Source organism: Martes martes (assembly GCF_963455335.1).
Source record: "Martes martes genome assembly, chromosome: 16".
Classification (NCBI taxonomy): domain Eukaryota; kingdom Metazoa; phylum Chordata; class Mammalia; order Carnivora; family Mustelidae; genus Martes; species Martes martes.
Genome location: NC_137904.1, coordinates 20,567,094 through 20,588,061, shown reverse-complemented (window position 1 = coordinate 20,588,061; position 20,968 = coordinate 20,567,094). Strand labels below are relative to the sequence as shown.

General features: G+C 52.8%; 1 protein-coding gene across 14 annotated transcripts; it reads right to left on the bottom strand.

The window, feature by feature from the left end:
• Positions 1-1,963: 1,963 nt before the first annotated feature.
• INPP5K (inositol polyphosphate-5-phosphatase K) lies at positions 1,964-20,884 on the bottom strand. Of its 14 annotated transcripts, XM_080826145.1 has the most exons (15): positions 20,716-20,852; positions 19,731-19,796; positions 19,517-19,575; positions 18,848-18,998; positions 18,603-18,710; positions 18,165-18,273; positions 14,263-14,379; positions 13,763-13,938; positions 13,197-13,308; positions 12,420-12,529; positions 5,086-5,272; positions 4,057-4,194; positions 3,710-3,793; positions 3,434-3,538; positions 1,964-3,255 (listed from the first exon to the last, which is right to left on the bottom strand). In XM_080826145.1, the coding sequence occupies exons 5-15, from the start codon at positions 18,614-18,616 to the stop codon at positions 3,196-3,198; spliced, it is 1,212 nt and encodes a 403-aa protein (XP_080682271.1). In that variant the 5' UTR covers positions 18,617-18,710; positions 18,848-18,998; positions 19,517-19,575; positions 19,731-19,796; positions 20,716-20,852; the 3' UTR covers positions 1,964-3,195. The 14 variants fall into 14 exon arrangements, 8 of the variants coding, with proteins under 8 accessions (XP_080682271.1, XP_080682276.1, XP_080682270.1 ...); XM_080826150.1 differs by lacking the exon at positions 18,848-18,998; XR_013968138.1 differs by lacking the exons at positions 18,848-18,998; positions 19,517-19,575; positions 19,731-19,796 and having other exon boundaries at positions 1,964-2,375; positions 3,089-3,255; positions 20,716-20,879.
• Positions 20,885-20,968: the final 84 nt, after the last annotated feature.

Below are 20,968 nucleotides of genomic sequence, written 5' to 3'. Positions count from 1 at the left end.
ACGCTCAGGAGGACTGGACTCCCCGGCTCTAGGCGGCCTTAAGTCCTGTTGGCTTCTTACTTTTCCACAGTACCTTCAGGGGTCCCTCATCCCGAATGTTCCTGTTTCCTATTCTTACTGTTGCTAAATCATGGCTGACACTTTCCTGGCCTGTGACTGAGGCCTCAGGTCTTCAGCCATTCCTTTTTTTTTTTTTTTAAGATTTTATTTTATTTATTTGACAGACAGAGATCGCAAGTAGGCAGACAGAGAGAAGAGGAAGCAGACTCCCTGTGGAGCAGAGAGCCCGATGCGGGACTCAATCCCAGGACCCTGGGATCATGACCTAAGCTGAAGGCAGAGGCTTTAACCCACTGAGCCACCCAGGCGCCCTAGCCATTCCTTATAAGAAGTAAGAAGGCGGGACGCCTGGGTGGCTCAGTTGGTTAAGCGGCTGCCTTCAGCTCAGGTCATGATCCCAGCGTCCTGGGATCGAGTCCCACATCGGGCTCCTTGCTCAGTGGGGAGCCTGCTTCTCCCTCTGCCCCTCTGTCTGCCTGTGCACTCGCTCTCTCTCTCTCTGATAAATAAACAAAATCTTAAAAAAAAAAAAAAAGAAGTAAGAAGGGGAAGAGGATAAGGAAAAGTGACCTCTCTAGAGGGAGACATTGGCCTGCGGGGGGTGGGGGGTTGCAGTGGGCCAGTGCCAGCCCTGACAGCCCCCTGGTCAAGCACCTTCCCCTGGGGCACCCTTTCCTTCCCTCCCCACAGCGTCCCCCCGCCCAGGAAAGGCCAGCAAAGCTTCCTTCCTTCCTCTAAGAAGCACATCTATCTAGGGCAGGCTCATCCCCGGTGGCCACACAATGGCCCTTATCAGCTGTGGAGTCAGGCACAGAGACCCAGTGCACACCAAGTCTCACACATTTCCTGTTTCCACCCAGCGGGTCAGGGCTGGGCCCAGAGCGGCCATATCCTGACTGGGGCCAAGAGGAGGCAGAACACTCCCCCTTCCCCTTCCCGGCCTCTCAATCACTGCTGGACTCGCCCCTCCCAGGCCCAGAGGGGCCCCCCAACAGGAGGCAGGGGTAAGGGTGTGTGAAGACTTAAGGGGGAAGGGCAGAGATAGGCACACGGACAAGCATGTTCCACGAGCAGCAGGTGGGGGCAGTGGTCCCTGAGATCCAGCGCCGGGGCTACATGGATTAGAATAAGGAGATAGGTATGTTGTTGCTTCAGTTGTTCTTCCAACTGTTCTCTCACAATGATCTTGGAAATGCATACACTATTTGTATTTTACAGACAACCAGGATTCCTACGTGCAGAGAAGTGTAGCTCGGATTCAAGTCCAGGTCTTGATCTCATCCCTGTGTTTCTGGTCCTGCATGACACCACAGCTGCCTGTGTAACTTGGGATGGACCAGGCCGCCACTCTGAGCTGTGGCTGCCGCCTGCCAAATGACAGGTGCCGTGTGGCAGCGCCCATGAGGCTTGTGCAGGTGAGAAGGTGAGAGGCAGGCAAGTGTGAGCAGTCACGGGTCCTCTGGTGTGTGTGTGTGTGTGTTGGGGTGCGGACAGAGATTGCTATTGGAGACCTTGGGGCAGGAAGCTCAAGGGAAACAAAAGATGGTGACATTTTTGAATAGCTCGAGCTGGGACCAAGGCTCAAGGCTAAGGTGAAGGAATGTCGGTGAGGAAGGATGAACCAGTGAACACAGAGCGCCTTTTCTGAAAGTCAGCAGTTTCCAGAAACCCATTCTAGTTCACGGCAAGGTAAATGAAGTGCCTGATAGCATAGGAGGCTCGCCCCAACTGTGCCACGGACCCAGAGGGCTGCCATCCTGGGACCCCATCCCATTCCCATCCAGGCAACATCTGTCACTCTCAGACACAGAACTCTAGTCTAGATCTACAGGGCCCTTGTCCTAGAGCTTAGCAAGGGCATGGAGTCAAACCATCACCACCCCACCAATCACGGAGCCACACACAGTGTAAAAGCCATGTTTCTAATTATCCCCCAATACAACAGACATAGAACATAGCCATGGGCCACTAGAAGCCAGAGGGACAGTTCTTGATGGTACACACGGCTCCCAGGGTGGAGTATGGATCACAGAGTGACTGGAGTGTCCCTCAGTCTCAGGTCAGAGGATGGATGTGACCGTCACAGAGCAGGTTCCCTGAGGTGTCTTCTCCTGGGAGAAGGGCCGTTGAATCACCAGTGGCTGGAGGCAAGTGGCGGGAGTGGGACTGAGTGCCCACATAGCACCCAGAGAATGCTCTCAGAAGACCCTCAAGGCCGGATTCTCCAAAATGACTGGATCCTGGCTCCCTTCTCTGCCTGCTTCCTCTTCAGGTGCTAGGGCAGTCTAGAGAGAGGGCGGGTTCCTGGCCAGTGACTGCAGGTGAGGGTGGGAAGGAGCAGATGAGCTCAACTGGGTAAGAAAGCCCCTGGAAAAGTCTGTGGCCACAGCTCCTCTACCACCTGCCAACCCTTCACAGGAGGGCAGGTTAGGGCATGGAGCCTGACCCACCAGCACAAGCCAATCTGGGGCCAATCCTTTGCTCAGGCTGTGAACTTCTGCATCAGACTCCATGGGTCAGGCTCCTGCCCACAACTAAGAGCCTGGGTGGAGGGGCCCTTCATCCTGCCCACTTAGTCTAATTGCTTTTGCCAAAAACAGGGATCCCACACCCTCTGCCCATCCCCCAGGGGGATGGGCAACGAGATGCCAAGACTCCCGGAACCCAGGCTGCTTGTGCCAAGCAGTCTATGGGGCCTGTGCAAATGTGAGCATCTCCCCCTCCCAGGCAGCCTGAGGCCCAGGATGGCGTGACAAGAATGCAGGCCTGTGCCAGATGGGGCATGTGCCTGGCAGGCCTGCTTGGGCAGGACTGGGAGTGTGTGTGGGGAAAATCGAGAAACAAGATATAGGCTGGAGGGTCCTTCCCACATCCAGGGGTCTGTCCCAGGTCGTCCGTGTTGACAAACTAGTTGGTTTCACTCATATCTCAGCAACAAAAACCTGTATTTAAGGGGCCAATTCTAGAGATCTGGACCGGAGAGAGCCAAGGAGTGTGGCTAGAGCTCCCCCTGGGAGGTGGAGGATACCTGCTACCTCCTCTGGGGGCTGGGCCTGGCCCCTGGTGCTCCTGGCAGTGGTGGGCAGAGCTGGCTGCCAGCTCTGGCCTCCGCCCTGGATCCACTCTCATCCAGGCTCAGATGTGTGGTTGGGATTCACCCAGTGGGTCCTCCGCCAAGAAGGAGCCAGGCTGGATCTGCAGGGAGAAACAGCAGTGAGCAGAATGGGGGGGAAGGGAAGAACAGATTTTGCTCTGTGTCTTTCCATCACTCCCCTTCTCCAGCGCAGGCAGCTCCACGGCCCAAGTGGATTCCCAGGCCCATGGCAATGAAGAACCGAGCAGGGGCTCAAGTCCCCTCCCCACACCAGCATACCTTGAAGGGTTTGCTTATCCCCACCACAGAATGCAGATTGTTGCTATAGTAACAGAGGAGAAACTGTTCCTCGGTCTCAGGGATGTCGCTCGTATTGAAGTAAACCTGGTGGGGAGGACGGAGAGGGATGGGGTCAGCTCCCTGGCCCGGGGCCCCACCCAGCTCTCAGTAACAAGTTATCCCACCCTCTGTTCCTTCCAAAAGACAGAGAAGCGCCCAGGCAAGCCCTTGCGTTGGGAGACATGGTATACCTATCTCAGGGAAGCAGGCAGGTACCTGGCTCAGCCCATCGCTGAAGGAGACCTGGTTGTCCCTGACCCAGACATAGGCCACGTAGTCATTAATGTGGCGCAGCCCCACCTGTGGGAGAGGGGATTGGGCAGTCAGTGGTCTGGGAGGACACGGCACGTGACAAGTGCCAAGGAGAAGATGCTTTGGCCTGGCCATGGTACTGTACACACCCCCCCCCTTCACTGCCAGCCTCTAGGTGGGCAAGGACCCCTGTGGGAGATGGGCATGAGCTCTTCAGTTTCTGTGAGACTGAGCTCCTCAGCTCCCATGAGCCCCCAGGAGGGATAAACCAGGGGGGAATGGCTGATAGCACATCTTGCCCACCACATCACCTTGTATAGTCCAATCCAGTCCCAGGGGCTGCTGGGAAAGTCTGGGGTCAAGGAGTAGCTGATCAACATGTCGTTCTCCATGGTCCACAGCCCCTCAGGCATCAGGGTGATCGGTGGGGTAGTCACCAAAGGCTTCAACTACATAGAGGTGGGAAAGGGGTTGAAATCCCACAGCGCCATTCTTTCCTCTGAGGCTAATGTTCTTGCTGTGAACTGTGAACTTGCAGTGAGGGGGAAGAGGGGCACACACGGGGATGGGCACAGAACTCCACTAGGCATCCCCAAGAGAGTATTAGACTTTGACTGGCCCACTAGAAGAAGAAAGGGCCAAAGGCTTGTCGGGGGAGGCTGGCCCTGCCAGGGAGGATGGGGCTAGGGGCCCAGTGGGTAACCAAGCAGAGAGCCAAGTGCTGAGGGGAGAGGGTAGGGGAGAAGGGGTGAGTTGCTGACAGGTTTAAAAAGGAAGTCAGGTAGCTACTCTCAGGCCTCCAGGGTTCCTGACCCAAAGTAGGGAGGTAGTTCTGGGGAGCGCAGCTGTAGGCATGTGGAGGGCCACAGTGGTATACAGACAGACAAACCAGCCATGAGAAAGTGAAGGCTGTGGTGTTGGGAGGACAACACCCAACACCCTGCAGGTCTCAGAGGAGGTCAACAGTGCCCTGGTCATTTGATGGCAAGATCCAAGTATGGAGGTAGCTCCCTTTGCAACCTGATCCAGGTAGATTTAGGACAAATAGAAGGAAGTCCTACTTCACATGGGAGGTAATAAGCATAATGGAGCCCACCAGCCCCAAGGGACAGTACCAAGAGGAAATGGAAACCCATTCACAAAGGGTCTGAGCCTGTTTTTGACAGAGCCCTCAACAGCTTCTAAGAGCTGGGATACCTGACCTGGGAAGAATGGCAGTGGTGTCCTCCTACCTAGAGGCCTCCCCTGGGAGACGTGCTGACATTAGAATCCAGGGCTGGGGGGTTTGGGAGGCGGCCCAGCGGGTGCTCTGTCAAGGGCCGGGCAGCCTAGAAATTCACCTCCAAGTCAAAGGTGCTGGTCACAGGCTTATGGTCACTGACACAGTACATCATGTGGCTGACATAGCTCCTCAGAGACAGGAAGAAGTGGAAGGCTGGTGGCCTCTGGGTTTGGGGGTTGGCCTGGGGCTGCCGCTTCAACCTCCACAGGATACGGTCGGTCCAAGCAGGCTTGCGTTTTTTCTCACTGGGGGTAGAGGGGAGAAAGAATACGGAGAGAAGGGTTGGCAGGAGAGCAAGAAGGTACCCCCAGCAGGCCTGCTGGAGCCCCCAACACCAGGGCCTCTCAGTGGCCATGAGACCTCTGGGCCACAGTGGGAGTGTGGCATGGCAGCCAGCAGGAGGGGGCCCGAGAGAACCAGAAGCTGACTGGTCTTTGTCAGACTCTGCCAAGGACCTTCAGTCTAGTCTACATTTTTATGAATCCAACTGTGATTCAGAAACATTCCACTCCAAAGCTTTTCTGACTTCTAGAACAAAAGCAGCAGACCAGAGAGAAGCTGAGGTTTGGATTTTGGAGTTAGAGGTAAGCTGGAATTTGGCCTCCCTCTCACTACCGGTGGAACCTCAGAAAAGGAAAGGGAAGTACTTGGGGATGCCCCTGTGTGCCCGCCGTCAGTACTGCCTGTCCCCCTTTCTCAGGTGGAGAAATCGAGACTCAGCGGGGAAGGAACTTTCCTGAAGTAACACAGCGACTGAGTGGTGGAGTCAGGATTCAAGGCCAGGCTGTGTGACCAGATGGCACAAGCTCTTCATGACCAGGCAACCCCCTCTCGACCTCCACTTCCTCATCCGTAAAATGAAGGTAATAATAGTTACCTCACAGGTCTGCTGACACGATTAAATGAGACAAAGCACACAAAATCTTTAGCACCGTGCCTGGTACAAAATAAGCTCTCTATAATCCCTGGCTATTGTGACTCTTTGTTCTCAAGAGTCAACTGAGACCCCTCTGGCCTGTTCTTTGCTTACTGGCTTCTCAGTGGAGCCCTGAGGCTGTACAGCCCTTGGAGACAGGAGGAGTGCTTTCCTCCCCTAGGTAACTGTGGTTGCCCAAGACAGGTGAGCTGTGCCCAGGGAGCTACGGGGCTGTTCTCGAAGATCGACAGTTCTCTAAGACCAGGCCTTGCCCTCCAAGGATAGGGTGGGGCCCAAGTCCTGGAATGGGGGTGTGGGCAGTTGCTGTTCTGGGTTCCTCCCCCTTGATTTTAAAAGAACCCAGAGGGACGCCTGGGTGGCTCAGTTGGTTAAGCAGCTGCCTTCGGCTCAGGTCATGATCCCAGCGTCCTGGGATCGAGTCCCACATCGGGCTCCTTGCTCCGCAGGGAGCCTGCTTCTCCCTCTGCCTCTGCCTACCACTCTGTCTGCCTGTGCTCGCTCGCTCTCTCTCTAACAAATAAATAAATTAAAAAAAAAAATTTAAAAGAACCCAGAGTAGTAAAGCCTAGTCAGATGGTTCCTGCTCTAAAACCCTTCAGGAGTCTTCACTGCCTCCAGAATAAAGCTCAAGTCCCCAAGCACGGTTTTCCAGGAGCCTGACACCCCTGTCCTACACTGTCTCCCACCACTGTCCCAGACCCGCCTACCAGGGACTCTCTGGCCTCCGGACCTTTACTCTTGCAGTTTGTGCTGCCTGGAACACCCGTCTTCACAGGGAGAGGCCCAAGTTGCAATGCTGCCGTTGTCAGAAAGCCGTCTTTGAGCTCTACTTTCTGCTTCCAAAGCATTTTGCACCAGTGTTTTCCCTATTATGTTATGCAGTGCTGTCGTTTTCAGTTGGCAAACTGGTCTGTGTGTGAGCTTGGAAGGCCAGCACTGGCTCTCGAGATGTCCTGCGCAGCCTCAGCCTTAGTACAGAGCCGGCACTTAGCCGGCCTGACTGCTCATGGAACCTAAACACACGAAAACCCCAAGCTCGACCTCCCTCCTCAGAAATGCCCATCTAATCCTAACATACACACTTTAAGATGCTGATAACCAGGTTGCAAGTCTATTTTTTGTCTTCTGTTTGATTCACTTACTATTTTATTTTATTTAAAGATTTTATTTATTTATTTGACAGCGCATGCAAGCAGGGGGAGCAGCAGAGGGAGAGGGAGAAGCAGGCTCCCTGCTGAGCAGGGAGTTTGATGCAGGGCTGGATCTGAGGACCCTGGGATCACGATCTGAGCCATCCAGGTGCCTCCACTTACTATTTTATTTTAATTTTTTTTTAAAGATTTTATTTATTTGACAGAGATCACAAGTAGGCAGACAGGCAGGCAGAGAGAGGGGGAAGCAGGCTCCCCGCCGAGCAGAGAGCCTGACTCGGGGCTTGATCCCAGGCTCCCGGGATCGTGACCCAAGCTGGAGGCAGAGGCTTTAACCCACTGAGCCACCCAGGCGCTGCTACTATTTTATTTTTTAAAAATATTTTATTTATTTATTTGACAGAAAGGAGAGAGATCACAAGTGGGCAGAGCAGCAGGCAGAGGGAGAGGGGGAAGCAGGCTCCCTGCTGAGCAGAGCGCCCAATGTGGGGCTCAATCCCAGGATCCTGAGATCATGACCTGAGCCAAAGGCCTCAGAGGCTTAACCCACTGAGCCACCCAGGCGCCCCTCCACTTACTATTTTAAATAAACATTTCTGACATACTGTTGTCAATTCAACAGCAATACAGTCTTCTAGCAACAGAGAGGCAGAATGCTGTCTCGCTGGTGAAGTCTGATTCCACGATCAGACACCAGGATTTGGGGGGAGGTCCTGCCCTGTTAACGAAGAGCTCTGTGTTTCTGGCTGGTGAACATGTGACTTGGAGAGAAGCGGGCTCAGAGGGCACAGAGGCTCCTCGCCCTCTCTCCACACCTGGCCCTAGGCCTTTCTTCCCTCTGCCTGTTCCTGAATTATATCATTTTTATAATTAACTGGTAATCTAGTTTGAAAAAGAGAGAGAGAGAGAAAGTTATGTGCCCCTGGGCAAGTGACTTCACTTCTCCCACCCTCAGCTTCAGCTCTCAGATGGGGGTGACAGCAGTACTTTGCTTCAAAGAGTCGTAGTGAGGATTAAACAAGTTAAGGTGTGTTAAGGGAGTGGTTAAGAGGTGCTAACCGGCTCGGCCACATCTGTTTGGGGCTCCTGGGGTTGTCTCAACCTTCTACTCTTCTGAGGAGTGCTCAGAGCACATCAAAATATGCTATTTCCACTCCAGAGATGACAGACACGGAATCTCCGAACCCACTTGGACATTCAGTACCTAGCCATGCTTAAACTTGGGAATGATCCAGACAAATGGACCACTTTACCTTTCAAAGCATTCTCCCTCCCCAACTTCCCTCTTATGGTGACTAGGTGGCACTTCAGGATCCTCCACAAGTCCTGACCACAGCCTGTCTCTCCTTTCTCCTCAGTACCTCTCAGCCTGTCTTCCTTTCCTCCTTTTCCAGGGCCTTCCCAGGCTTATCACTGGGCACCTGTACACTTCAGCCTTTCAATGAAGATTTACCGAGCCCTTATTATATGCTGGGCAACTGGGGATCTGAAAAACGGGACTGACAAGGTCCTCGAGGAGATTGTCTGGCAAAAAAAAAAAAAAAAGTCAAGAAACAAGTTAAATGTGTACAAATTGAGCTGCCTGGCTGGCTCAGTTGGTAGAGCGTGTGCCTTTCAATCTCAGGGTCATGAGTTCAGGCCTCATGTTGGGCGTGGAACCTACTTAAAAATAAATAAATGTGTGTGTACAAATTAAATATTACATATATTCCCCCAGTTCTTCACTTCTTTCTTAAAAGAAAGAGGTGGTTTAGTCAGTTATGGGTCTGCCTTCAGCTTGGGTCATGATCCCAGGGTCCTAGGATTGAGCCCCGAATTGGGCTCCAGCCCCGCATTGGGCTCCCTGCTCAGTGGAGGGCCTGCTTCTCCCTCTCTCTCTGCCTGCTGCTCTATTTGTGCTCTCTCTGTATCTCTCTGTCAAATAAATAAATAAAAATCTTTTAAAAAATTTATTTATTTATTTTAGAGAGAGGGGGAGAGTGCAGTGGGGAGGGGCAGAGGGAGAAAGAAACTCAAGCACACTCAAGCCCCGACTTAGGGCTTGATCCCAGAACCCTGAGATCATGGCCTGAACCAAAACCAAGAGTTGGATGCTTAACCAACTACGTCCTCCCCATGGGCCCTCCCCCACCCGGTTCTCCATTTCTAATAATAGTTGTGAAACATGGGATCCTTCTGTTCATTTGACCCTGTGATAGACAGCATGGACTGTCCTGATCCTCTCTGCCCTGGAAGACTGTTACAGGTCACATTATCCCTCCACTACAAGACACTGAAGTTCAGAGGTCACACTGTCCAGGCAGAAGTCGGATGCTTGCCTACATCTATAAAGTCCACGCTCCTTCCACTGCACTCCAACGTGGCCAATTCCCAGCAGTGAACTGTCTCCTCGAATGCCTTACCAGAACCAGACCTCACTTAGGCTTTCTGGCTGAATGGTTGTGACTGAGTACAAGAATTGTTTCTGGAGATTAGTATGTCCTTACTTTAGACAAATTATAACCAACTAGCTCTGCAAATATTTCTTTAAGAGCCTAGAACATTGAGCTGATTTACTGACCCCTAGTGATGTGTTCCATTTCTGGGTCTGAAATAGTCTGAAATTAACTTTTCCCTTCAGAAAAGTCTTACTGAACTCTGGACAGGAGTCCTAACTAGATTGATCGTAAGATCCTCTGCTCATTGCCTGGTGGAGAGGCTGACCAGGCTCATGTCAACCGTAACAAAACCCTACGGCAATCCCTGACTTTAACAGGATTTCCCGCTCTGAGCCTGTTCAGCCTTCCCTGTAATGGAGCTGACCTCGTTTCTCATGACATCTTGGCTCAGGGATGTTGCTATGGCTGGGCAAAGCTGATGTGTACCGTGCTGTGCACACAAGTCACGCATGGTCACTTTGTACAGCCGGTCAGGCTCTTCTCAAGGTGCCTCTCATCAGTGCTGCTGACTGACCGGAATGCCTGCCCTTCTCTCTGCCGGACTCCGCTCTTTTCTTGACAGCAGCTCTGACTGACTCCTCCTGGCTTCAGCTGCCCGCCTCTTTACCATTCACTCAACCTCCTTTGACACTTCCAGAGTTCTAGAACCTTCTACTGACCAACTCCTGGACTTGATAGTGCTTACTTGGATTTCTTGCTATGGGTGGATCCCTCTAATAGACGGGTTGCCCCTTTAAGGGGGCAACCTCCTCCTGTCCTCCTGGGCTCCTGATTCAAACAAATGCCGGGCGCTATGCTACATACCAGAGTTGGTCACAAATCAGATCCAGTCTCTCCGGGAATTCGTGGTACAACAGGAAAAGCCCACTGTGTCTTGAAAGCAGCAGTGGAAGCATGGTGTGTGCAATGCTTTCGGGCAGCGTATGGGCAGGAGAAAACTCTCAGTGAGATGGGGAAGGGTAAGGGAAGGCTTTCTAACAGTGATGATGTCTGAGCTGAGTTTTCAAGGATGAAGAACAGTCTGGTTACACAGGCACATGGTAAGTGCTCCAGCGATGTCAATCACAATGTGGACTGTATCTACTGTCTGGAAATAAGTACCTGCCTCCTTCTTTGCGAGCCTTTGCTGTCCCCATCATGCCCGCCCTTTTGCCGCTGTTGGCAAGACTGGCTGCGAATCTGGAGGTGCTGTGGGCTAGACGGAAGCGCTGGGGGCCACAGAGTAGAGTCGGATCTCAGCTCCAGCTCCGCCATTACTAGTTGAGTCTCCTGGGGAAGTCCTTTAACATCTCGGAGCCTCTGTACCCAATTTCAGTACCTGCTGATCCCAGCCTAGCCAACACTCAGCTGTCTGTGAGGACCTCCACTCTCCTGGTGGTTTCCCTACCATACCTGGGGGTGGGAGCAAAGGGACCCCCGGCCACATGGCCTGCCAGCAGCTCTCTCCCTGCTAGCAAGAGGGGATTGAAAGTCCGTCAGTAGAAGGTCCCAGCTGCCAAGGTCCAGGCCCATGCCACCGAGGTCTCACAATGTCCATGATAGGTCTCATCTCCAATGGATGGCTGGGGAGACTGGCAGTCTCCCTGCAGCTGTGGCCCCAGGCCAGCTGGCCAGCTGGAACCTGCCCTCTTCCCTCCTTTCTGGCCTGCTCTGTGACCCAGGCTAGGCTCTGTTTCCAGGGTTCATGGCTTCTTCTTGTGTGTGCTGCCCAGGCCATGACCCCAGCACATCTTGCTCCATGCTCCCAAAACGCCTCCCCCCCACCCCACCCCTTCCTTGGAGGGGACGCCGTGGCTCGGCCGTACCACTGCCAGCACAGGGCCGTCCTACTTCTCAGCCCGGCCCAGCTGGGGAGACACCTGTTCACTCCCCACATTCTAGAGGCTCTGCCCTGGAGGCACTTCCCGCCTCCCTCATAAGACAGTCTTGCTAAGAGGAGTAGAGGAAGGTGAGACAAAAACCCTGTGACATGGATGGGGCTCTTCTCTGTCTTCAAAGAGATGGAAATCTTTGCCAAATTGGGCTGGGAACTTCAGGCCGGAGCTGCTCTTGACCCTCTGCCTAAGCTGCAAGTCTGGGTGGTTACCTGGCCCCTTCTCAGCTTCTTGAAGAGGTATTTAGTACAACTACTACCCAAAGACGTGAATCTGACCATGGCAGTTGTCACGGTGCTTACCAGGTGCCAGGCACTGGGGCTGAGCACATGTGAGGTCTCATTCAATCCTCAACCCCATGAACTGGATACTAATATCATCCCCATTTTATAGATGATCAAATTGAGGTTTAAATATCTTATCCGAGGACGTGTAGCTGATCAGTGGCAGAGCTGTATTTTTAACTACTAGATGCACTGTTCCTACATTGTTCCCCATAAACTCCTCCACTGACGACAACTACTTCACCTTCCTATGTAGTACCTGATCCACTCCCAGCTGGGGCAGGGATACCTGAGCCGTAACTGGCTGAGCCAAGATTTCTGTTCCCCTGTCTGGGAAGGACCAGAAAGCCTGGGGGAGTGGAAGCAAGGGTTCCCAGAATGCTGAAATGCAGTCTCTCCCAAGTGAGGAATCAGCCACTTCGCCCCCTCTGCTCCCACCCCCATCCTTGCCAGCACCTTCCTGCTCTCTGAGGACACTCTGGGAAGCTCACACAGTCGGTACCTCGTGAGGCGGCTGGGAGGTGCCACTCCTGAGGTGATGGCTGGATCTATTCCTGCTTCCCTAACACTTCTATTTTGAGGCAGCTCCCTCTGCCAACAGAGTCCAACACAACCTGACTTCCCAGGCCTCCTGGCCCCTCATTTCCTCCTCACAGGCTAATTCCGAATCAGTGGCAGGCTGATCCTCTCCTGGGGGAGCCCCCTCACCTGGTGTCATAGTTGTTGGAGTTCTTATCAAACTTGTAGGTGGGTGGGAAGAGCAGGGGGCCCTCCTGGAACTCCCGGAGCAGTGGATCGTGTCTCTTGGCGATGCTGAGCTGGAGAAAAAGGCACAGTCCCATCTCCTAGTAGTCCCGACCCAGCGGCCCGGCACACACTCCATTTGAGGGATCGCACATGCCACCGAGGTAGGCCAGGAGTCAAGCAACACCACTTCCCTTCATCACTGCCTCAGTGATAGCCTCAGCGGCCCATCCCCACTCCACCCCTATCCCCAGGAAAGCAGAATCCTTTAGCAAACATTATACCAGAGTCCTAGGGGAGGCCGCTGCCTGCCATTTTCCAGTCCTGGGACTATAGGAACCTGGCTTTGAATTCCATCTCTCTGGGAGTCACTAGCAAACTTGTATCAGAGGGGAGGTTGGGGTCCCCCCAAAGCGCTGGTATCTCATCCTCCAGGAGGCAAGCAAGCCTGGGGATGGAAAAGACAACAGGGATCCAAGAGAGCTGGTGCCCAGTGCAGGACCATGGTAAGCTGAAGGCCTTGCTCCCTATCTTAATGCACACCCAGCAGCTCCTCCAGGGGAAGACCAGGCCCCGGGTGCAAAGCCCTGTTAAACTCCTCCCCACTTGGGAACAAGGACTTCAGAGGCCTGGAAATGGAGAACAAGCGGCTGAGGGACCTGAGCTGTGCCCCCCACGTTTGATGCTGGACTTCCACAATAGGCTCAGATCACCCCTCTGGACCTTTCCCTCACTTGATACCTGATCCTTCTCCCACAGGTCACTGTAACGCCTATTTTTTATGGATTCCCGGACAAAATGCAGCCCAAAGTCATCAATCCGGAAGTTCATGTCTCCGAACCACAGAATGAGGCTGCAGAGAGAAAAGAAGGCAGCTGAGGGTTGTGACAAGGTAAGCCCTGATTAACTGTTCTCGTGGCCGCTTCCCTGCTGTTTTAGCCAAAGACACCAGCCCCCAGGGGTAAGTAGCAAATAGAGCAGGCTCTTGCCCTCCCTCCCCCTCCCTCAATGGGCCACCAGGCAAGGCTGAGAACCAATTCCCCGTGGGTGACCTCAGGAACCCTGGGGTAATCGATCTGGGATCTTCAGAAGTGTCCAGAGTTCTAAAGCAGGACATGGAGGGGAGGGCGGCAGGGAAAGAGAAGGGGTCCTAGGCCCCAACAGGTAAAATTGGACAGGAGAGCCAGGGCATCAGGGAGGAGGCTGGGAAAGGGCCGGAGTGGAACACAGGCGGCCTGAGGGGAATGCTAGCCTGGGCTGGTGTGGGGGCAAGGACAGGGGGCAGCAGTCCACGAGTGCAAACTCACTCATGGTCCAGGATGTTGGGGATATCCTGTCCCTCAAAATTTTGCATCTCCAGGATCCGATCAAAGTGCTCCAGCCGCTGGTCATTGTTGGCCATGTGAGGGGGCAGGTGGCAGTTGACGATGCTGATGTAGTAGCCATAGAGCTTCAGGCAGATGTTGACGCCCCCTTTGTTCCCCTGACAGGATAAGTGGGCACAAGGGTGGGAAGTGGCTCTGGGTAAGACCCACCTCCCCTCTCCCATCTCCAGCCTGAGGGGAGATCGTCTCGCCTGCTGCCAGATCTCCCAAGGGCCAGACGCTCAGCTCCCTGGAGTGACCTCCCCATCCAAGAGCCCAGCTCACCCAGGCTGAGGTCTCAAGGGTGCTGAGCTCCCAGAGGTAGGAGAGCAGATATGCATCACCCCCTTTTCCATCTGCTCTCCCCTAAGGCGTCCAGCCCTCCCCAGCCAAGCGGCAGAAGGCCTCCCAGTTCGAGACTCAGACAACAACTTCATCCTTACCCAGTACCCGAAGAGGCCCGTGGGGGTGGATTTAGTAGAGAGGATCTGGACAAAGGGCAAATGCTGATGCTTGGCAAAGAACAGTAAGAGGAGGCCCTGCATGCGGACACTGGAGACCTACAGCAGAGGGGGGACAATGGTCATTCATTCCCCTGCACAGGCTGAGGAAGTCCCTGCCTAGCCCTGAGGTCAACGGTGTCTCAGCTCCAGGCTCAGCGTTTACTCCACTGAGCTGCCGAGTGATGCATTCTGCCAAGTGCACTGACTCTTCCTGGGCTCAGGGTGCGGAGGGGAGGCCAAGAAGACAAGGCTGCCAGGGCATCCTGCCATCAGGAGGGCATCAACCTTCCAGTCCCAGCACCATGTAGCCTAAGGACTCCTCTCACCATGCTCTATGGGTCCTTAGGGCACTCCAGGCTGCCATCCCCATGCACCAGGGGCTCAGAGAGGGATGGCACGATGTAGGATAGTGGCTAAGGGCACTGGCTTTGTTGGAAGTTAGCCAGATCTGGGTTCAGATCCCACTTGGGCTCTTAGTATTTGCTGTTGGGCCCAATCTCAGTCTATTTGCTCATTGAAAAACCAGGACTCTACCTCATCTATTTCGTAGATGCCAGAAGGATTAACTGGCAGCTATTCTTTGCTGGTTTAAGGATTAAAATTTTTTTTTTTTTTTAGTAATCTCTATTACCAATGTGAGGTTGAAACTTATGACTCCAAGATCAAGAGTCTAATGCTCTTCTGAGCCAGCTAGGTACCCCTGGTTTAAAGATTTTTAAAAAGTAAATGCAGGGAGGGGCACCTGGCTGGCTTGCAATTCTTGATCTCAGGGTCAAGAGTTCAAGCCCCACGTTGGACGTGGAGACTACTTAAAAAAAAAAAAAAGTAAATTCAGGAAGAGAACATGAGAGGCTTCTAGGGTGCTAGAAATAGTCTGGGGGATCCTGGGTGGCTCAGTGGGTTAAAGCCTCTGCCTTCAGCTCGGGTCATGGGGTCATGATCTCGGAATCTTGGGATCGAGCCCCGCATCGTGCTCTCTGCTCAGCGGGGAGCCTGCCTCCCCCACTCTCTCTGCCTGCCTCTCTGCCTGCTTGTGATCTCTGTCTGTCAGATAAATAAATAAAATCTTAAAAAAAAAAAGAAAGAAACAAAGAAAGAAAGAAATATTCTGTACCTTGACTTGACTGGTGGTAACAATGAAGCATATACACATAAAAATCTCCAAAAATACACTTAATTTCTGTATACATTATAATGCTCAGTGGAAAAAAAGATTAAGAAAATGCTCCCTCAAATAATTATATGTGGGTAGCTGGATCTCCACGAAGGCGATGTGGAGGCAATGAGAGCAAGCATGGTGGACGTGCGTTTACAGGCTGGGAAGAACAGCCACCGTCTCCAGAGATCCTTCATACTGCATTTAATCTTCACCCCAACCTTGGAAGGAACCGCTGTCCCTGTTCTCCAGATGGAAGGCTGAGGCTCAAGGAGATTAAGGAACCAGGAAGACTACTCGGATAACAATGTTAGAGGTCCGGGATCCCTATAATCCCTGCTCTCTGTGAGACAGGGTGGGACAGGGCCGTAGCCAGTGACCCTCTCTCTCAGCCTCAGCCTGTCTACACTTACTACCCGAGTAGCTGTTTCCGGAGCTTGAGGTTGCAGAGGCCAAGGAGGAAATCCCCGGGTGGGGAGCATGTACTGGGGCCTTCCAGGAATTATGAAACTTGATCCCACAGGCCAGGAGCTCTGCTACAGCAGAGGAGTCAAAGCAGGGGGAACCCCAAACCCAAGACTGAGTGAAGGAGGCGTGAAAACCTAGCGTTGGATAGAGGTTACTACAAATGTGTCCCTAACCTCTAGACCGGGTCTTGGCTTCCCATTCACGAGCATGTACGCCAATGGAACCGACTCCCAAGGAACTGATAAAGATCCAGGAAGAACTTTCAGGCTTAATCCTGACCCACATAGCAGGTCTGGACCAATGGGACCCCAAACGAAAGCACCAGTCTGCTTTGTGAAGGAGCAAGGAGGGAGAGGAGGGTGGGAGGCAGGAAAGGCTGGGACTGGGAGAAAGGGTAGGGCTGTGGGGAAAGGCGGGAGGCTTGTAGGGGAAGTTCTGTTGGAGGAAGTGAAGTAGGAGGAGCTAAGGAAGGGGCTAAAGGGAGGGAGCTAGGGGCCCTAGAGCCAACAAAAGGGGTCAGGTCCAGGCTTCTCAACCTCTAAATGCCAAACTCCCATCAGAGGAAGAGGCTGCAAAAGCAGGGCTCACCCCTTTACCTGTTCACCTAGTTCTTGGCTAGGGGAAGGAGAGTCACCCATCTGCTTTGGGTGCCAGGCCTTCAGGCAGGCCTCCCAAACACGGGAGGCCAAATGGGTAGAGTGGCTTGTGTCCCTGCTACAAGCTGAGCTAATTTCCTTGGCTTGATTCCATTCTACCAATCCCTTGCCAGTTAGCCAGGTTGCAGGAAAGCCTCCGGTCTTGGGAAGAGAGTGTGTGGGGAGAGAGGTGGTTCTGCCTTCTTGGAGGCTCTAACTGTATGTCTATAGTAAGAGGCCTGAGCTTCAACTGGAGGGAGCCAAGCGCTTAGGAACTGGCCTTTTCCAGCCTCAGCAGCAGGACAAAGATTGTATTCCCTCCTCCTGGCTCAAGCCCTTAAGAGGACTCACAGCTCTTGCCTCAGCACCATTAAGCAAACTGGGGTAAGAGAATTAATTCTGAATAAATGAGTCACCCAGGACGGGGCTAGAGGAATTCTGGTATTTCCAAGAAGCACTGCATAGGGTGCTTTGAATGGTACTATGCTTCATGCCTCAGCTGTGCAGGACATAAAGGTGAAGACCCAGCAGTCTAGAGCCTTCCTGTGGATTCTCCTATGGTCTGCTTTCCACAAAGAATACTGGCCCTTCAGACTGAGAACTATTTTTCCTCCATTTTTCTCCCCTCTCCAAACCTCTGGGCCCCCGAGAATTTGAGGTACATGTCTCCCATGATCAGAGGACACCCTCTGATACCAGTTAGCTATGGGATACCTGTCAGCCTCAGATCACCACCACGGCAATAAAATGTCATAGTTAAGAACATGGGTTATTATCGCTTCTTGGCCTTTTGGCTAAGATCAAGTGAAAAACATGGGTTATGGGGCGCCTAGGTGGCTCAGTCAGTTAAGCATCTGCCTTTGGCTCAGGTCATGGTCCCGGGGTCCTGGAATTGAGCTCCGCACAGGTGCCCTGTTCAGTAAGGAGTCTGCTTCTCTCTCTCCCTCTGTCCCTCCCCCCTGCTCTATCACTCTCAAATGAATAAACGGAAAATCTCTATAAATAAATAAATAAAATAAAAATAAATTCCATGCTAAGTACAATAAAGAAAAAAAAAAGAACATGGATTATGAAATTTGAAAGATCTAGATTCAAATCCCAGACAGCCTGTGTGACCTTTGAGTCTTGGTTTTACCTGTAAAATACCCGCATTTCAAGGGAGTTAAGAGCTCTCAATAACATATATAAAGAGTTTACTTATAATGCTTACTACCAAGTAAGTATTCGGTAAATGTTAGCAGTTACTATTATACTCAGGGACTTCAGGCCTGGCATGTGAGTGGGGACTGAAGGCTGACGGTGGAAAGGCACTGAAGTGTTAGTAAGCCCTGCTGAGCTTCCCCCAGGATTCTCCCGACCTGAAAAATGTCCAGGTGTTAAACCAACCCCTGGGGTCCCAGCTCAGTTCCAGCTACATTGGAAAGACAAAGCAGGCAGGAGTCCCAGGAAGCCAGGTGCAGCTGAAGTTTAGGCCTTTAAATAAGTGGAAACAGCATGAAAGCCTATGTGGGAGACCATAGGACTGGGGGTTAGTGAGGGGAGGTGAGACACACTTCCCAACTGCCCATGAACTTGTGAGTTACCTTGACGAAGCTCAGAGGGGAAAGCACATCCATGAAGAAACTGCTCCATGGGTCTTCAAAGGCAGTGTCAGAAAGGAGGCTCATGATCCCACAGTTCATTTCCTGCAAACTGCCCATCCCAGGTCAGAGGCTGTCCCCTTGGCCTGGAGGGTAGTACTTCTGCCACAGACATTCAGTACTGCCCTTGGCACTTTCAAATCTTGGGTACTCATGACCATGATCTTGCCCTCCCATGGCCATTGACTGCCAACCCCTTGCCATTACTGATGCAGGACAAGAAACACTGACTGGTCCTGATGCAGGCTGAAAGCTCCTAGCCTTCAGACTCCACAGCGAGGGAGGACAGGTTATAGTAGTACCCCGTGGGGACCACTTGGGGCTGGTCGGACTTATTTATCTCAGCAATGGAATGGGGGAAGGGGCACTGCAGACACCTACCCAATGACATACATGTCCAGATTCAGGTTGTCTTTGTTCAGCTGCAGAAGATCACTGAGGTCCAGAGGAGGTGCTGCAGAGGCCACGTTCCATGTCACAACATGTATGCTGTGGAAGGGATGCAAAGGGAAGTCGTGGAGGGAGGAGGATAAGACCCGTTTCCAGGTGATGAACAGGGGTCTGGGCCTGCTAATGGCTGCACCACAATCTGCTGCAACCAGAATGGGAAACGGGAGTTTCTGTACCTGGTGGTGGGAACAGGGGCATTGAACTACAAAAGCCCTTCATCTTCACTTTGTTCCTGAAGCAGGAAATTTCCACCCTGTTTTGGCTCCTCCATGCAGGCCCACAGCTGCCCACAGCTGGCAGCACTGGTGCTGCTGACATTAACAAAGGCTGCCAAAGTGGGCGCAAAGGTTTTAGCGTCAGACGAGGGTAGGGATGGGGGTGGGGTGGGTAGTTAGGAATTTAATCATTTCACCAGCCATTCACACCTCAGGGCTCCTAAGACCACCAGAAAGAGCCTGGAGATTCAGTTTTTACCTTGTAAGAGGACTCAGCCTACAAGACAGGAGCATTTCAAAAATAACAAAGATAACACCACCACATTCCCTTCCTTCCTTCTTCCTAGCAGGTCCCTGGAGCATAACCAATTCTACCAAGCATTTCAGGGAGCCTTAAGCAGAAGATAACAGGGTTCTCAACATCTCTCTCAAGAGTCTAACCTCTTGGGAGCCTCGGTGGCTCAGTTATTAGGCGACTATTTTCAGCTCGGCTCAAGTCAGAATCCTGGGGTCCTGGGATTGAGTCCCGCATCAGGCTCCCTGCTCAGTAGGAAGTATGCTCCGCCCCCTCCCACTCCTCCTCGTGTTTCCTCTCTTGCTGTCAAATAAATAAAATCTTAAAGAGTCTACCCTCTTTTGGGAAAGCTCATCAGTTGGATAACATCCTCAACCTTGGCTTCATATTCGCCCTAGGGAAGCAAGAGAACTAGATCAGCAGCTCTCAATAACAATGGATCCCATCAGAGGTTCAGGGGAAGGAGACACTTCAATTGAATAGTTACAGCACCACTCCCGAGAAAGCCCCAGACTCAGCTGAGTACAGAGCAGTCAGGGGCTACAACACCTGCAGAGACCAAGGTCCAGCCACCAGGCCTTAGGTGAGTCCTAGGTACACCATGCGGAGGAGGACCTGCAGCAGAGGAAAACCTAGGATGAGCGTGGAAACCGGGTTGAGAGAGGTGGGAGAAAAGGGCAGGATGTCCAAAAACATCTCTTCTCCACCAGATCCTGTTCTTAGAGGTCCATGTTCGAAAAACCACACCTTGAAATTCTTGGCCGACTTAAAACAACTTCCTGCCCCTCCCTACGAACATCAACAAAACAATACACAAACCACCTTCCCTGGCATTAGGCCAGAGATTCTGCACTTCGTTTGTTTATGATCTCCCCCTGCCGTCCAACAGAGGATTAAGGAAAGCAGCCCTTTTAGTTCAAGGCTCTTTGTTTTCCCAGGGACCTGCTCTAAGTGGATGGAGCGCAAAAGTCGGGATTTCTCGCCCTCACTCTCAGATTCGACGATTAGCAGCAAATCCTTGCATCGTGACCTGCACTAAGTTGGTGATTAGCTTTGTTCTTCGTTAAAGAGCAAACATGGGACCGGGCTCTATCACTGCGCTAACGGATCTTACCTAAACCTGATTTCGGATTTCGGGAGGTCACAAAGGGATCAGCAGACCCCGTGATGTATGTGTTGATTAAAAGAACAAGATTTCTATTCTAGAGCTGAGAGGAGAATGCCTTGTTATGTCTTTACTTCAAACAGCCCGATACTGCCTCCGCCAGGTGCCAACAGAGACACCTGCGAGGGGAGCCTAAATAGGAACGAGCTCGGCAGCCTGAGTTTGGAGGGAGCGCAGGGATTGGGCCCAAAGCAACCCCCTCAATATTGCCTTGGGAGAACCGGGGAGGGTCTCTGAACTAGAATCAGCCCTGCAGGCCTGGTCCCTTCTCTCCCAGTCTGGCTGTACCCCAGACCCGCAGCCCCGAAAGGGCAGGAGAGGGTGATCCCGCCCAGATCAGGCCGGCTTGCCCGCAGCCGCCTTCCTCACCTGAGCGTCTTGCTTCTCGGTTCAGTCGCCTTCCGTGGACTCACGGCGGCCATCGTCCCCACGCCGCACCCCGGCCGCTCCTGGCCCGATCCACCTCCCTCCGGCAGCAGGTCCCGGCTACCTTACTCTCCCCCGATTGTTTTCCTTCCGGATTCTGACCCTCCGCCTCGGCTTCCGTACGAGGCGGGGCTTGAGGGCACGGAGGGCTCTGGATGGTGCGGCCTGGGGGAACAGGCGGGACTCGCCAAAGAGC